General features: G+C 36.8%; 1 protein-coding gene across 1 annotated transcript; it reads right to left on the reverse strand.

The window, feature by feature from the left end:
* Positions 1–1,100: 1,100 nt before the first annotated feature.
* LOC113494057 (homeobox protein MSH-A-like) lies at positions 1,101–15,531 on the reverse strand. The gene is made up of 4 exons (XM_026872192.1): positions 15,441–15,531; positions 2,234–2,743; positions 1,923–2,130; positions 1,101–1,683 (listed from the first exon to the last, which is right to left on the reverse strand). Exons 1-4 carry the CDS (start codon positions 15,529–15,531, stop codon positions 1,536–1,538), a joined length of 957 nt encoding a protein of 318 aa, XP_026727993.1. The 3' UTR covers positions 1,101–1,535.
* Positions 15,532–18,238: the final 2,707 nt, after the last annotated feature.

Consider the following 18,238-nt stretch of genomic DNA (forward strand, 5'->3'; position numbering starts at 1 on the left):
TTGAAACGAAAAGCTACAAATTACCATTTGTTTGAATAAATTGAACAGTTAATGTGACTCAGCCCCGGTCAAAGTTGTCTGCTTGTGGCACTCGAAGACGATTGGACATTACCGCGCTTTAAAGCGGGCTCAAGTTTAACTCATGTTCTGTCGTCACTTGTACTGCGTCGCGCTGCAGCGGCTTAGCTCTCAATTCAAATGTTAACAACTCACTAAGAGATGCAAATTGCGAGCGGTTGGCTGCCATGATTCGGAATGGCGCCAAAACATTTGCATAATTCGCACAGAATTGAATGGCGGGTTCAGAAATGGAGCGTGATTGAAAAGCTGTAGGTGATTTGAGATCATTTTACTTGCTATTACCAGTGGCATCGTTGTTATTCTATATTAAAGCTATGGTTTTATGTTCTACTTATGAATAAATAACAAAGTTTGAAGGGCAAGACCGTGAAACATTGTGAGTAAGTAATCACTTCTTGAAATTTGAATATAAACATTTTAGAACATCGTGACATTGTCATTTATCACTATTAAGTCGACCATCATGAATGAGTTTACTTTATGAGCCAGTTTTTCACTGTGCATCTACTGCGATTACACCAGCCAGGACAACGTGTATGAAAAACTGGCTCTATTGTACTCTTTACTATGTAAACTGCAACTTCCTACTTATTTAGTTTAGCAGACAGTCAACGACCGGCGTTACACTCTAGTAATAGTTATATTACTGTTGGATAATCAAATGACTTTGGAAATAAATGTTGAAAAAAATGTACGTCTAAGATTTTAGATTCGATCGAGTATATTTTATCGATACAATTAAAGTAATTGGTGTAATTAATTGGTACTAATGCGACGGGCAACTCGCCTCTCGCCGCTGCCAGCAAATCTTACCTAGAACAAAATTTGTCTAACTAGATATTATTATAGTAATTACCTTATAAATTGAGGAAACCTTATTAATTACAAAAAACCTTTTTTTCGATCAATATAACATAATTATTAACGGCGAATAAAATTAAAAAAAATATTAACCTTAATTTTTTTTTTAAATAAAGGCAGAAAATAAAGGAAACAAAATTATTTGGTATTTTGACTAGATTAAAGCGTGACGTATTTACACTGTTAAAATATTGCACAGCCGACAGGCTACACTAACATTTGCAACTTAATTCTAAGATATCGTCTAATCTCTACAGATACTCGCTACTCACTTACATAATAATAAAACTTTGTACTAAATCATTTACACTAATTTATACAATTAAATACATTGCTGTAAATCCTCTTCAATTTCCTTTTGACCTTTCTTTTGTAACGGAAATGAACTTCTTTTTACGATCACACATTATGAACTTAACTGAATGACAAGTACTCTATACAATAAAAGGAACTAATCAAATAAGGTCCAAAACAACTATCAATCCATATTTGGCACGAAAGGCGATCAACTGTAAGAGTAGTTTCACCTTCTAGCAGCGTACGCTTATACTTAAATACGTTATAACTTCACTAGAGATGTCGGGATTCTTGTTTCACAGATGACAGTGCATATAGGCGGGGTAGGGCGGCAGCAGCGCGCAGGCGAGCGGCAGCGCGTGCGCCGACAGGTCGCGCTCGCCGCTCGCCGCTTGCGCGCGGAGCTGCTCCAGCCGCAGCTGGTTCTGACGCTTCCATTTGGTCCTGTGATGAGAAATACTTGAGCATACATAACCTAACGCTACAGTGAAATAAACTGAAGAGAGCATTCTGTAGAAAAAAAACGTTCTTTAATCCCTTAAGAATGGCCAGAATGTTCATTATACCAATTTAATGTTGGCGCCCAGCATGGGGCTGAATAAAATAGTTTTTAATTTTTTTTTCTCTTATGTAGATTTCTTAAATATAAATCCCAGTATCTACAATTGAAATAAAAATCTTACCGTCGGTTTTGGTACCAGGTCTTGACTTGGGTCTCGCTAAGACTTAGCGCTTCAGCAACGTCGCCGCGGTCTGCCACACTGAGGTACTTCTGGCATCGGAACTTGCGCTCCAGGTATGCAAGCTGTGCGTGAGTGAAGGCGGTGCGGCGGCGGCGCGGCTTGCGACTCGAGCTCGAAGATGCAGATGGACGATTACCAGGCTGACGATCTAAAAGATTTCGGACTTTAAGAAGAAAATCGAATTCGAAAAACAATCCGAATTGAAAAGAAACAGTAGCTGCAGTAAGTATAAAGCTATAACAATGTATTACCGTTTGATTCTTGCGACTCTCTCTGACTACTTCCAGCAATGACAGACGCAAAGCCTGCCAACAGTTGCGACTGGAACGAGTTCTTGGACAGGTCCATAGACCTGCCGTAGATGCTGTCGGACAGGCCTCCGCCCATGTGCTCGTAGCCCGCGCCTTCACCCTCGTCCTTCTTCCCGTCCCGCTCCGGCCGGTACAGGTGAAACAGGCTCGTGTCGTAAAGCTTCATGCGTTCATCTGTCCGCTCATATTCACTCTCATCTTCTTTGAAAGGTGAACTATAATTCGCCTGATTGTTCAAGTTGTATTCTAATGGTGATGATCTTTCTCCGTCTTCCTCATCCGACTTTTTTTTGAATTCTTTCGGAAATGTAAACTGCTTCTTTGGCGTGGATGTCTCACTTCTGTTGTCGCCCACGGATATGTCGTCCTCAGCATCAGATGTTTCTAGATTCTGACTGGCTCTCGAATTACATCTTAATGGTTCTTGATCTTCCTCGCTCTGCGGTGGACCTGCTGACAAATGTGGGGAGTTTTATATGTAAGCCCATAATGGAAGTAGTTTCTGTTTGAGGCAGCTTGCTAGATGGTGTCAAATGAGAATTTCCGAAAATTACTCTTAACAAAGATGTTAAAGCCTCGCTTGACACTTAACCATGAACACAAACGGAACGCGCACAAAGGCGGGCTCGCATAAAGACCTCAGTTTTAAAAAAGGAACGGCCATAGACATGAGGTTTCTGCTCTAATTAATGCCTCGGGGCGTTCCGTTTCGCTCTCGAGCAATTGAATACGACGTCTGTGAATGGTGTGTTTTAGCGCGCGCGGGAAGTCTTGTGTATGGTTACGTTTGTGTCTTTTAATTTGCGTGAAAATGGTGAGGAGTGGGCGTTCGGCATTCAGACCGGGTGGCCGCTTTTCATCGGGTTTTCTTTCGCTAAACTTTTGTATAGGGCGTTGTTAATGGCGTGGCCGCACCACGATTACTTGTTACATGGCGGGAGTCGTGGAGAGCTCGCTCGAGTGTTTCTCTCGTTATAATATCGCATAAATATGTTTTAGCGTGCACTCCTCCTCGCGGCCTCGAGAGGTCTTAATGTTTCCGCATGAGTATCTTCTACGACAACATCGTTAAAAATATTATACTGTGTTTATGTTATAATGTAAATATACTATTCTCCGTGACCCCATCGGGCAAGACAAAATACAACTGCTCACAGCATAATGGTGTTTAGTACCTAACCGAAGCAGCAATATAAATCTGTACCAGACTGGTATGTTTCGGCTAAGGTGAAACATGCTCACTAATACTCTTTAATGACACGCAAATTAAATCAAAAAGTAAGAAAAGGGCAAAAAGTTGAAGTTTCGCAAAATGATGTTTTTCATTTAAAATTTAAATGAAGTCGCGAATCTGAAATTCATCTTTCCAGGAACGTAGTTGTTTTTAAGGCGTTTTAAGGTTCTTTGTCCTTCGATAACTGTTATTTTTTCCGAAAACATATAAGGATAAAAGCTGAAAGGTGTGGAAGGTGACTTTTAACCGACTTCAGAAGAAAGGAGGATTGATTATGTCTTTTTTGAGGTTTATTTGCGAGTTTACTGGTTTAAAAAAATCGAATACACAAATATCCTATATTCAACTTGGCCTATACGTAGGTATCTGCCAATTCAATGCCACAATCAATTTTGTGGTTTCTTTTAATAATGATCTGGAAAAGGACTATTCTTTTTAATTTCAGTAAGTAATCAGCTTAGCAAAAATCATAATTGATTATTATTATTAACTTCTTGAGGTTTTTTTTATATTTCTTGTAGTTTTGTCTCATGTCAAGAATTGTGGGTTAAAAGATTAATCTAACTTTACGATTTTGTGAAGGACTTTCCTTCTAGGTTTTATTATAGGTGTACCTAACCTATACTAATTTAATAAGCTGAACAGTTTGTTTGTTTGTTTGAACGCGCCAATCTCAGGAACTACAGGTTCAAATTGAAAAAATATTTTTGTGTTCAATAGACCATTCATCGAGGGAGGTTTTAGGCTATACATATAACATCACGTTGCAACTAATAGGAGCGAACTACAATGGAGAATGTGGCAAAAACGGGGAAAAATATTCATCTTCGAGGGCTTGCGTTCAAAAATCCTAACTTATATCTTCTAACCACGCGGACGAAGTCGGGGGTAACAGCTAGTTATAGAATACGCTTTATCAATAACTGTTATGCAAGAAATGAGATTTGGATGAAAAAACAGGAGCCCAACTGCCGACGGCAGCTGCGCAAAGCGATACCGCTTGAATACTTCATTTTATAAATCTGACATACTCTCTCTGTAAACAAATAAATGAGCATTATCTTCAATCATGTCCTATGTCACATCGAAATATAACAATATTATAATGCTGCAACCACTACTCAGACAATATTTCCTATCTCACATTAGAGGAGAAAATTAGTAGAAAACTTCAAGTAGGTACATACAAGAAACAGGAAACGAACCACTAACAGTGGTCTTTATTTCATTTATTAATTTACTAGGAGTATGTATATTATGTTTCGGATATGGGTTTAATTAAATTGTTTGCATACATGAATTTAAAAAAACATTAGTATTGTCATTTCTGCTCGACCAGGTTCAATTAAATAACGACTCTTGAAATAAGGTAATTAATTCTTGTGTATTCTTGAGATTCATAAGACACCCAAATTCAGAACGAATATTTGTGGAAGAAGCGCTCGGAGAAATCACATCTTTCCGGGAGGTTATACCTGCAATATCAGGCATTGCGGGTATGATCTCGTCTATACTTCTATACTAATATATAAAGCTGAAGAGTTTGTTTGTTTGTTTGTTTGAACGCGCTAATCTCAGGAACTACTGGTCCAAATTGAAAAAATATTGTTGTGTTGAATAGACCATTCATCGAAAAAGGCTTTAGGCTATAAACCATCACGCTGCGACTAATAGGAGCGAATATACAATGGAAAATGTGAAAAAAACAGGGCAGGTATAAATCATAACTTATATCTTCTACCCACGGGGACGAAGTCGTGGGCAGCAGCTAGTTTCAACTAATAATAATACTTGATCTTTGTTTCTGTACGGTGATGCGGAAACGGTGCGCATCCCTATGCATTCCTGGTGCGGGGCAGCACTAACCCGCACTGAGTGTTGTCTATGACGTCAAGTAGGCAGGATTGTGTGTCTGGCCTGTCACCTTGCAGCTGTGATGTCACAATCTATTTATCTATGTTTTAATCCAAGTTTAACTAACATAGGTTGTAAGTATATTATTGTAACTAACACTATGAGTCTTGTTACTTGTAATAAATAATAAATAAATAAATAAAATATTTTTTGCGATAATATAATGTCAGGTCCAGATTATATATGTACATTACATCCGTTATGTAAGGTTGGGGGCTTATAGTTTGCATATTGAAATAGAACTAATAATGACTGATCTGAAAAACAGAGCTAGAATCTTAATCAAATCAAATATTTAAACTAAAACGTCATTGACAAACAAACGTAAATGATATGCGTAGAAGTTTTTTACAAACGTAAGAATTCAATTTATCTAGACAAAACTGAAATCAATTTTTTGCTTTTCTTCTATTACCTGTTTGATTAGTCAAATCATACCAGCAAAGAAGATTTTTTTAGGATGATTCAATAGTTTTTCAATCACATTAGTCTTCGTAAATCGTAATGTGTAAATAAAGATCTTCCGACGGCATATATTTACAGCTTAAGTTAAGTATGTTGGACATTAGCAATGAAAAGAAAATCAAATCGATTGGGTTATAAGTAAATACAGGTTTTTTAATATTATTTGTTGTTACAGCATAAGAAGTACGTCACGATCGTCGCGAACGCGAATGTCAACTATCTAGCTCAAACAGTGGTGCCTTAGCAATAATATAGTTCCGTTTTTTAAAAATCGTTGAGGGTTATTGGACATAAATCACACAAAAACAAATCGTACGATGTTTAAAAATGAAAATTATTTCCATGCCTCCGACCGACGACAAAAACTAAAACAAACTGTTAAAATAGGACAAAATAACTACACGTATTAAACATATAGATGATTCTATTACGTCACGGTAATTACAGTTCTATTGCGTAAAATGTAGGAAGACGCAACGTCTTGCGACAGAGTCACTTGCTACATTGACTTCAATACATATTTTAGTCAAAACCGACAATATTTTTTGTATGCATTATGCCCGGGGCGGAGCACCGTGTCTCGGTGTCTCGGCCCCCAGTCCCGGCACAACAATGTAAACAGCACGCGTGACAAATTAGCGATGTCCCGCTGCGCTCTTTAACATCGACACCCCTGTCTTACAACTGATGAGCGATTAACTGTACTTGATACTTGAAAAACACCCAAACAGCGGCTATGAAATAAAAATTACAATTAAAAATCATTGAGAAACATCACACTCTGATGATGAAGCATACAAAGTTATTCAAATAAGAATGATTTACTGCTACTACTACTTCTGAACTAAATCTTTGAAGACCAGTGACATGGGACAACACCCTAGTTGGTCCACCCTTCACCTCTCAGCGGAGATGAAACGGCGCAACAAACTCTTTTAACTTTTCAACAACTTTAAAAGAAAGCATGATAATATAAAAGTGCTAAAGATCAAAATTGCCGAATATATTAAAACGTATTTCTACTGTAAGCGGTGCATATCTGAAAATCAAAAACAAAAGTTTATATTTCAAGTAGACCGTTTTCCAAGTACTTTAAAAACGTTACAATACTCGTATTGACTCTAGGTGCACTCTTGGTCTATGTTCCAAACGATTTCAGTTATGGGATCGTGACCAGCATAGAGTAGTCATGTCTCTCTTTTACAGTCCTCCACAACTTCAGTATTTCTTCAATAGGCGTGCCTGCCCTTAAAAAATATCAATGTTTAGTGAATAATATATATCGTATTCTAATGTATATTATCGAATGTAAAACATCCATTTTTACATTTACTCGTCAAAGCACGCATTACTACGCTTATCTATACTAATATATAAAGCTGAAGAGTTTGTTTGTTTGTTTGAACGCGCTAATCTGTGGAACTACTGGTCCAAATTGAAAAATTCTTTTTGTGTTGAATAGACCATTCACCGAGGAAGGCTTTAGGTTTTTAAACCATCACGCTGCGACTAATAGGAGCGAAGATACAATGGAAAATGTGAAAAAAACAAGGCAGGTGTAAATCATAACTTATATCTTCTACCCACGGGGACGAAGTCCCGGGCAACAGCTAGTTACTTATAAATGTGATTACGCATAACAAAAATGAGAATAGAATACAATAGTGGTTTCTTAGGTTTACGCGAATGTTAGACATTGAAATGAAACTTCTTTACCTTACCCTTTGCAGGTATCATGGTCACGGGCAGACTTGACCATGATACCTGCAAAGGTTTCGAAACGTCGGGAGCTAAAATCTAAAATTAAACCGCGATAAAATCCGTAAAAGTAGTTTCATTTCAATAGAATACAATATTCAGAGAAAAACGGATTAGAAGATCCTAAATCGTTAAAATATCAAGCAATGTCGGTCGCGGTACAATCATTAATGTTATTGTAAGGGTTGTCGGGCTTCCTGCGTCTGTGCTTATCTCAATCACTTGTAATCTGCGCGATGGGTAATAGAAACTAAACCAGTAACTACCACATCTAGACAACGTGGTGTTTTTTTCTTTTGTCGTTCTACGTCACTAGGAGGCAATGTTATTCATATTCCCTTCAAGGCAAGTTAGGAACAGTTTTGACGTTTAAGATACGTTTATTTCTTTAAGAATTTACATTAATTTATATTTTATTAATAACTAGCTGACCGATCTATACCAATATATAAAGCTGAAGAGTTTGTTTGTTTGAACGCGCTAATCTCAGGAACTACTGGTTCAAATTGAAGAATTATTTTTGTATTGAATAGACCATTCATCCAGGAAGGTTTTAGGCTATATACCATCACGCTGCGACTAATAGTAGCGAAGATACTATGGAAAATATGGATAAACAGGGCAGGTAACATAACTTATATCTTCTAACCACGTGGACGAAGTCTCGGGCTAGTTTCTTTATAAAGTTAGCGCTCTATGCACTAGGTAAGCAGGGCTGGTGCTCTATGCCACAGCGACAGCGACGAAGCACGATCGACGACGAACAAAAATTGCAATCAATTGAAAGTAACTTTTTAGGAACTTGTAGAAGAAAGCCACGATACCAAAAGTCTTAATTAATTTCATGAACGCCACACACTGTAGACTGCCAGTGTCAATTCTTTTCGTATCGCGGGTCTGTTGGTAAATCATTCAGGGCCCTTAAATATAATCTTTTATTTGATTTTCTGTATTAGACTGATTTGTAAACTATTTAATTAACAAATTAATAAAACATACGAACATGCGAAGTGAAATGCCTGATATAAATGATTATTGGGTATTGTTCATATTGTGGTACCAGAAACATACGTAGTCGGTGTTCCAGAAATGGGCCCCAATACTGCTATTTACAATGGCCGATGAATGAATGAAAATTGGCTTAACAGCCAACACAATAATTGAAAATTCATTGTATTGACCTTGAGTGTACCAATACCGTCCCTTACTGAATTTCCAATTATTTTGTTTTCAATTTAAGCCCATAGCCATTCATTCATCTTCATCAATCGTAAAATTCGCTTCTCCGTTAAAGATTTTATTGGTCGCACTCCTGCACAACGAACCCAATATTAAAATGTTTTTGTTTAACCCCCATTTGTAGATAATCCCGTTTAAGTAGACCAGGATTAAGAAGTGTCCTAAAATAACACTCATTTAACAAGAAATGTATGGAGGCATATCGTTCATCCCAATGATTGCAGGAGGCTAAGGAATGTTATGAAGCAATTTATTTCACTGCGAGTATGAATAGGCGCTGATTATAATAAGCGATTCTCCGTTTTGCTAATAAATTGCTGTTCCACTTTGTGAATCATAATTCGTAAAAGACTTTTATATTTTGGAATAAACATATTAGCCGATTTAGCGGGATGTCAAAACCATTTTTAGGAGATTCAATGTGAAAGTAGAACAGCGTAGGTAATAATATCAAATGAATATCTGTTAAATCATGCTTTGCAAGTTTTAAACTTATCTAAAAAGACCTAAATTTGTATTATATAGTTTCAAAATTTAAATATGAGATAGTGTGATAGAATTGATAATTTGTGATTAAAATAAGTTTAGTTTCTAGCTGTGACTTTTTACATCTTACAAGACCATAATTGAATAATATATCTACACTTTTAAAGTAAACTAAGTAAATAACATTAAGAACGCTTATTGTTAACAATATTACTGCTGAAACCACAGTAATTTCAAATTACTGTGTTTTTCTACTAGGGCAGTCGCTCTTTACTTTTCAGAGTTTTAGGTCACGAAAAACATTTTCTATAAAGTCTATTTTATTATTTTTTGCAACTACCTTCTCAAAATTGATTGCACAAAACAAATTAAAAGTCGTTAATTTGAATTGAGAAGAAACGGAGTCAATCGGTCCTCGACCACGGCGCGTGGCGGACGCGTGCGCGCTAGAGAGGCGGCCTGCTGCGCTCAAGAGCATATGCAAGTTCTTTGTACTAATGATTGTCTTATTGATTTATAATACATCATTGAAATATTATAGATTTTGTAATTCTTCATACATGTACTTGTACTTGTAAAGAAGGGGTGCAAATTCTTATCACATTTATCTATACTAATATATAAAGCTGAAGAGTTTGTTTGTTTGTTTGTTTGAACGCGCTAATCTCAGGAACTACTGGTTCAAATTGAAAAAATATTTTTGTGTTGAATAGACCATTTTTCGAGCAAGGCTATAAAACATCACGCTGCGACTAATAGGAGCAAAGGCAACAGCTAGTAAATAAATAAAGTGTTTCATTTGGCGTTTATTCGGATTTTGAATATTGTGGGTATTGACATTGTGTTCATGTTTAAAACGTCGCGGTAAAACAATTGCACCACCACGTCTTCCTACCATGGCTTTCGCTTCACGAAATTACTGGATGTCTATACCAATGGTAAAAAGAAGTAAAGTTTGTGTGTTTGTATTTTTATTAAATAGGGATGATGACATTTTTTTTGCAGTTTCCGTCTTGTAGTTTTTTGTATAATAATGGATACGTATTTTTTAATTTGTCCCGCAAACATAAATTGACCAAATTACAGTGAATGAAACTTACGCGTGACGTCACGATTGAGTATAAATTTTACCATATCGTTACGTCACAAGCCCCCTCTCCTAAACATTAAAGCAGTTAATCTTTGTCAATTCTAGTTTTTCTGAAAAAGGAAAACATACGTGTCTCATACTTTTCATTTATCTAACTGAGGGACTAATGAGATTTTTTCTTTTTATACTCAGTCATCATCCCTTTTGTAAGGGGTAATCTTGGGATCTACTAAACCGATTTTAAAAATTCTTTCACCAATAGAAAGGCACATTATTCCTAAGTGTCATAGGTTATATAAAAAACCGAAAAATAAAAAGGCTTTTACGCCATAATCGGTTTTGCAAAGTGAATCGGAGAAAAAACGGTCGAATGAAAGCGTTTCTTACGAACGCTGTCTTAATTACGAAAGATACATATATTTTTGAGAAAATGACCATAACCAAACTATCTTTTCCCGCGACTTGGTTCTCATGGAATTCGTTTATCGCAAATCTCGCAGAAAATGTTTTTTCTTTCGGACAGAGTTACTTTAGAATTTTGTATGAACATGCAAATACAAACTATACCTACGTATAACCCTCCTTTTGGCAGTTAGAAGTTAAAACATAACACCCTGTACTACAAAAGGATTATTAACTTAACTTAGCTAGATAACTATAATTTCATTTGATTGTTTTCAACATTGTATGATTAATTGATATAACACATGAATAATGTAATTATAAATCAAGGTTAACAATAATGTTACTTGTGTGTGTACAGCAACTTATGCATACAATGAATTTTTAACCAGATTTGCTTCCTTAATGTTATGGTATATGAAATAGATCTATTCCACCTCCCTGCTGAGTCCAGTCTAGGCCTAAATGGTTTTATATGAGCTGCCTGCCTGGCGTGATAGCCGTCGGCATAATCTGTGGCGATAGCGTCAAAATCGTTTTTCTCCAAGTAATTAACGCAACGTGGAAAGTTATTTTTCTCGAGCAACAAAAATACTAGATATCATTGACCAAAATATACTAGCTTACATATTAACCGAATTAGAAGTAATTTGTTTATTTTCAGATACATTTTGTTCAACAAATTAAGCATAGCAACTACCGGGGAGCCAAAGTTAAGTGACAACATGTCACTGCTCATATACCTTTTCTCATTGCTCAATTGAAACAGTTAAAGTTACGATTTATATTTAAAGTGAAGAAGCCAAACTTCGGAGGTTTCGTGTAAGGTGGTCAGCGCGCCGAGTGGTCGTTAGTTGTAAACTTTTCACAAAGAAATACTTATTTGTTATAACGAGGCGGACCGGGACGACCGCGGGGAAACTGTGGGAATGGCACGTACACACGCACCATGATCAACATGTTCAATGTTATTGTAAAATAATTATATCTACTTACTAGCTGTTGCCCTCGACTTCGTCCGCGTGGTTAGAAGATATGTTATGATTTATAGCTGCATTGTTTTTTCCACATTTTCCATTGTATCTTCGCTCCTATTAGTCACAGCGTGATGGTATATAGCCTAAAACCTTCCTCGATGAATGTTCTATTCAACATAAAAATATTTTTTCAATTTGAACCCTACTGGTTCTGCTGAGATTAGCGCGTTCAAACAAACAAACTCTTCACCTTTATATCATCATCATCATTGGCCTACTATGTTGGGGTCGGCTTCGAGTCCAACCGGTTTCAGCTAAGTACCAGTGTTTTACAAGGAGCGACTGCCTATCTGACCTCCTCAACCCAGTTACCTGGACAACACGATACCCCTTGGTTAGACTGGCTGTCAGACTTGTTCAAGCTTCTGACTACCTGTAACGACTGTCAAAGATGTAGGAATAACAGCCAGGACCCACAATTTAACGTGCCTTCCGAAACACGGAGGAACTCGTTATGACAAAGATGGTCACCCATCTTCAGACAAACCGCGTCAAGCATAGCTTAACCTGTGATCGAATCACATATGCGGTTATAGCTTATAGAAGTATAGATAGGCTTTTTTTTCAAAGGGTAAAAGCTGCTGCCGCTATAACAACGAATAAAATTCCTAGCATAATCATAGATCTGTTGGTAGTTGACAAGTTCAGTGAAGGTTGTAGGCGGGTATCTTCACACAAATTTATTTGCTACTTATCGGATCTGTTTATCTTTTAGCCTATTTATATACGGAACCATCTGTGTCTCGAGTTACTGCTGACTTGATTAACTATTGAGAAACTAACTTAAACATTTATCTTAGGTTTGAGAACAGTCGTGGGCACAGTGTGGATGTGAAACTCGAAAGGCGAAGTAAAAAAGTAACTTACTGTCGGTTACGTGAGGACGAAAAAGGAAAAATATACGGAAATACAATAATCTGCTCGCTCACAGTCCATGGCTGACGACGTTTGGTTTGAAACCAGCCTTAGGTAAATGTGAGATCTTCCACTTAGACTTTATGTAACTTAAAGTAACCTAATACAAGACAAAAGTTTTGTCAAAATACCTAATCACTAAGGAAAGTTCCTTAAACAACAGAATTACATACCACACACGTACAGTTTCACAAACTACGAAATAAATTATAAATTCAAATAAACTCAACATTAGCTTGTTACTGCCTTCTTTGTTTATTAACCCTCTCCGTACGAGGACTATGAGAGCGTATTTGAACGTGAAAATGGCAAGAAACGCATGAAAAATTCATTATAAACGAGTTATTATGCAGTCGGGATTGGGAATTAGTTAGTAATGCATGCATGAGGCTGGTAACTAGCTGCTTATTAGCGTGATGTATGCACCTGCAGGCGGCGGCCGCGGCGCCGGCTTATTAGCATCGCGCCGCGCACACTTAGACACGTATGCTGGTTATAATGCGATTATTTTGTAGCACTCCGCGCCACTCTGTGCAAGCTATGCGGTAGACGAGGTTTTGGTGAGTTATAGCGTGATGCTGGCGGGGAGGAGGTATAGGTAGAGCATGGCGCGTCAAATCACGTCTCGGGTCAACATAAAATTCAATATATTATATAAGGATGCGATTATTTTGTAGCACTCCGCGCCACTCTGTGCAAGTTATGCGGTTGACGAGGTTTTGGTGAGTTATAGCGTGATGCTGGCGGAGGAGGTATAGGTAGAGCATGGCGCGTCAAATCACGTCTCGGGTCAACATAAAATTAAATATATTATATAAGAATTTGATAAATATTAATCATGGAAATGTTATTTACTAGAGTTAAAACGTTATTCCGAATTTTATGCTGTACAGTCTCTACTTAGTAAATATAAACATCTAGCAGATACATTTAATGATGTGTAGGGGACTGATGCTAATAGTGTTATTACATTTCTTTACGTACAACTTGTTCAAATAAATCGGTTTTACAATATCCTAACTATATTTTCTCGATAGGTACTAGCCCCATAAAGAGGTAAAACTTGTCACGTAAACACCGTTGTTTGCTAGTGTCAAAGTAATTAAAAGTTTTAGTAAATAAAAACATACAAACATTGCAAGTTAAATAAAAACTTCTTAAAAACGATCCTTTTACCGCATTTTAGATAAAGTCTGTCCTTCTAGGTAAACTAATTGCCTCTCTTATAATTTTGATTCAAAGATTTGAAACATTTTCACTAATATGTAGTTTCATTGAGCAAAGCAAAGACTTCGTACGGAAGTTTTATCACTCAACAATTAAAAACATGCAATTTTATTACAAATGTATGTGCCTCGACCATACCCTCTGTTCACTGTGCACGGTGATTACCTTACCCCTAGTTTATTTTACACTGTTCAAATGTTATGAGTACCGCGACCCTGTTAGGGAATTTGATTAAGTAAAACTATATTCACTGTTACCCGGATTATTGCGCCGCATCGTGAGTGCAAGCGTCTGCATTATTACTAAACAATGCAAAATGTACGGATTTGAATGTACTCGATCACACTGTGAACGCCATTTCTATTTACACCTAGGTCTAAAAACACTCTTAACAAATACGCAGTTGATCCTATTTTTAGGCTGCATCAGGCCTTACAATAAAATGACGAAAACAGAATAGGAATACTTTAAGTCGTCTCTCAGCTTTTATGTACGCCAACAAACTTGATTACTGTAACCAAATACAACACCACCCAAACCAACTGACACTTACGTAGCTAGGTTTTTTAATCTCCCAGTGCTACGAAGATACTAAGTCACTGCTACGAAGATGATTATGAATCTGGGCCCCGCTATTTACAATTGCCGATGAATCAATGGAAATTTGAAACTATTTCTGTTCTCTTAAGCATTCTGCTGACAAAATAATTGGAAATTCAATTTTTGACCGCGAGTGTTCCGCCCCGTACTGAATTTTTGTGTTGTATAAGTGCTTAGAATAATACAAATAGTGCCAATTTAATCAAATTCCCTTCTTTAATCGGGATAAGTCAAGAAATATTCATTTTAATGATGGCAACCATTTTTATATCTTGACTTAAAATTTTGGAAGATCGTAAAATTTTTAACGCATCTTTTTGAAAGTCCTAGTCTTAGCGTTAAACTTAGAGGAGAAAAATAAAATACGGGGTTCTTGTATTTTATGACTTCTTATAAAAAAGTAGAACCCTTGAAAATCCTATTTTCCTGCGAGTTAACTAAGAATGGACGGCAATTCGTTGGATTCATTGAAATATTAGTAAAAGTTAGGAATGTTTAGATATTAAGGTTAAAATTAAATAAAAGGTTTTAAATTATAGGTATACTAGAAAATAAATTTACTTCTATAAGTATATGTTTTCGAAAAGGTAGATACCATATTTATTTTAACAGTTGTGTATAAAATAAACTTTTCCGAGTGTAAATAACAAAATTTAAAACATTTGACGTTTTCTTACTTTAAGTTTAAGTCCACCAACCAACACGCATATTCTATTCTACTTAAATCCTTTTAAACTGTAGTTCTAAAATATTGTTATTATTAAAATGATTATAACGTACCGATGGCCAGCACTGCCCCCGGCCGCAGCACGTCTCCGAGCAGGTCTTTAATGAGGAAGGATTTGTGGCTGTCCTGCATCCTCGACTCCATTACTGATCGCTTCTGAATATTCAGAGAAAATGTTCAAAACTTCCCTAATTAGTTCAAACTCACAGACCCGAAAACATAACTTTTAAACTTGTTGTAACTTCACATTGTGTTCATTAAATTTATCGTTTTCCGGGTTCAATAAATTTAAATTAAATGATTATACATATGCACAATACAGAATCTTTCCAATTACCGAGTTGATTGTTACGGGCCGCCTGCACTTTCCCGCGCATCCGTTATACTGTCCGCCATGTTCGCAAAATAGTCGTTCAATCGAGAAAATCTTTTCATTTAGCTACGCCCTACCCCTAACCGACGTTACATACATTTTCTTGCGGTTTTGGGCCAAAATACCGCTTAAACGGGGTTTAAAGCGCGTTTAGCATGCGCGGCGGGTGCGAGGCGTGGTCTGCGGCTCCTCCCCGCGGCTCTGCGCCAATCGCAGCGCGCCCGCAAAGTTTGACAGCCGAATGATTTCTAAAGTACGCATCGGAACGAGGGTTTAGACTCGTAGTTATTGAGTTGCGTTTTTTAAAAGACCGTTTTGAATGTAAATCGAAAAGTTAAGCGAGGTAAAGAGGATGCCCGCGGATCTCCAATTAAATTGATAGTTGTTCGTCGAGTGGAGCTGTGGAGCGCGGGCGGCAGGGCGCGGCGGGAGGCGAAGAGTTATCAGATTTTAAAACATTCGTAATTTTGAGTACCTACCTATAGCTGCTTTATTCAATAAAATGATATCGTCAACATTCCTTCTGAAATTGATATAGACTTGCCCTTAACCCGTGCTTCATTGGAACTAAAAGTTTATGATCATAAGTTAACATGAATTTTAAATGTATGATTGCATAGCTTTGTTAAGTTTTCATAACGACGCTCGTAGCAAAGGAGTTTGGAAGACAATCACGGCGCTCACATTTTTTCTCTTCAAACTAAACTTTTAATAAAACGCACCGTCCGACTAACTTCATGTTACTCCTGGTACCTTCTCTACCAGAAACTTGGTCTGTATATTGTTTAGTAATTAATGCTATTTTATTTCTATATCGTTTGTAATCGCTTATCTTAGCATAATTCCTTAAATTTTCCGATATTGAGCAATTGCCTTTTCCTATATTTAGTAACGAGTATTGACAAGTATGCTGGCCTAAATGCATATTCTATTATTAAGAATCCATTTTTCACTACTATGTATTGCACCGCATTACCGCGCCAAAATGCGAGTGACGTTGCGCGGTACTTCAGAATTATAGTTACTTAATACCAGTCTGACACTACGCACGTTGTCCTCCGCTCACCTCCGGAAGAAGAAATTCTTAGTGTCTGTCAATGAGGACTTCCGCGTGGAAACAAAAAGGTTTCGCTTCGATGTTTTCATTGCTCATTTAAAGTACCTAAAGAAGAAAGTACTTCCACTATGAATGGACTCTAAAATTTCTCATCTCAAAAATTTGTAAGCAAGGACGAAATGGATTTCAGAATCCAGACATGACAGACCCGGATAAGTCAGTCAGTAACAGGTTTTTAAAAACATGATAACAATGATGACAGTGCGTGTGTCACGAGCCGATCAAGACTTTTAATTTCAAATTCCAGATTAAGATAAATAAGGTCCCCCGGATACCCTCAAATGGGACACATATGGGAAAACTTATACAAGTAAATAAGTAACATTGAAAGAGTCACATTGAATTTAGCTGTCCATATGGATCCCTTACCAAGTTACCGACAGTTCCTAAAGACTTTTTTCTAAAAATAAATAAATTACATTAAACTTGAGCTTTACTCAATCACAAGGTATAAAAATCAGATGCTTACACACATAGGGCAACGCCAGACAACCAAACTAGGTAAGTACCTACGTTGGTTGACTGAGGCGTTACGCTAATGAAGCATCAAGATTACTCCTCCTCATAATTTAGGTGAGAAAGCAAATAAAATGAAATCATTTATTCTGTAAATAGGATATTTTATCACTTTTACATGTCTTTTGAGAACGCTGGAGCCAATATTTCCTATCTGACTACCCTGAGAAGAAATGTCGAAACACACTCAGGGGTCGCAGTCTCTTTTAAAGTCCAGACAATTTTAAAATGCAAGTTAAGTGTGTATACATATAAAGTGCAGCTTGCTATAATTGCCCTTCCAAAATGAAATTATGAATTGTTATTATCAGATAGCTTATAATAGTATCTAGTCATTTATTATTCAATTTGATAATCTAAACCGTTTCTAGGGTTACACACTCAGCAGCAGTCTTAATCGGCCAGTCGGGAGGCACGACAGACGGATGGACATCCGTCTGTCATTTGAAATTTTCACAGAAACTCATTTGATTTAGCTGAAATACCTGCTACAACACAACGGATGTGTTGCCACAATAATAAATAATAGTAGTAATAATATAATTCTATTAATAGATTTCTTTTTTGGGGTGAGAAATTAACTTTATTTACAATTTTACAGAGTTAAATATTTACAAGTTAAAAAACAAAATTAATAGATTTAAAAAATCTCAAGACCCACGTTTTTCAATATCTCTCCATTCAAATTTTATCAAAATCGGTCCAACCGTTTTATAGTTGTAAATTTCATTGTCATCGGGTTTGAAGGTACCCGAAAATTTCAGCCTGCTGGCTTATCAGGAAGTACCACAAAATTGAATTACAAAGATCCAACCGGAACGACAAACAATCATACATACAAACAA

Source organism: Trichoplusia ni, chromosome 5 (assembly GCF_003590095.1).
Source record: "Trichoplusia ni isolate ovarian cell line Hi5 chromosome 5, tn1, whole genome shotgun sequence".
Classification (NCBI taxonomy): Eukaryota; Metazoa; Arthropoda; class Insecta; order Lepidoptera; family Noctuidae; genus Trichoplusia; species Trichoplusia ni.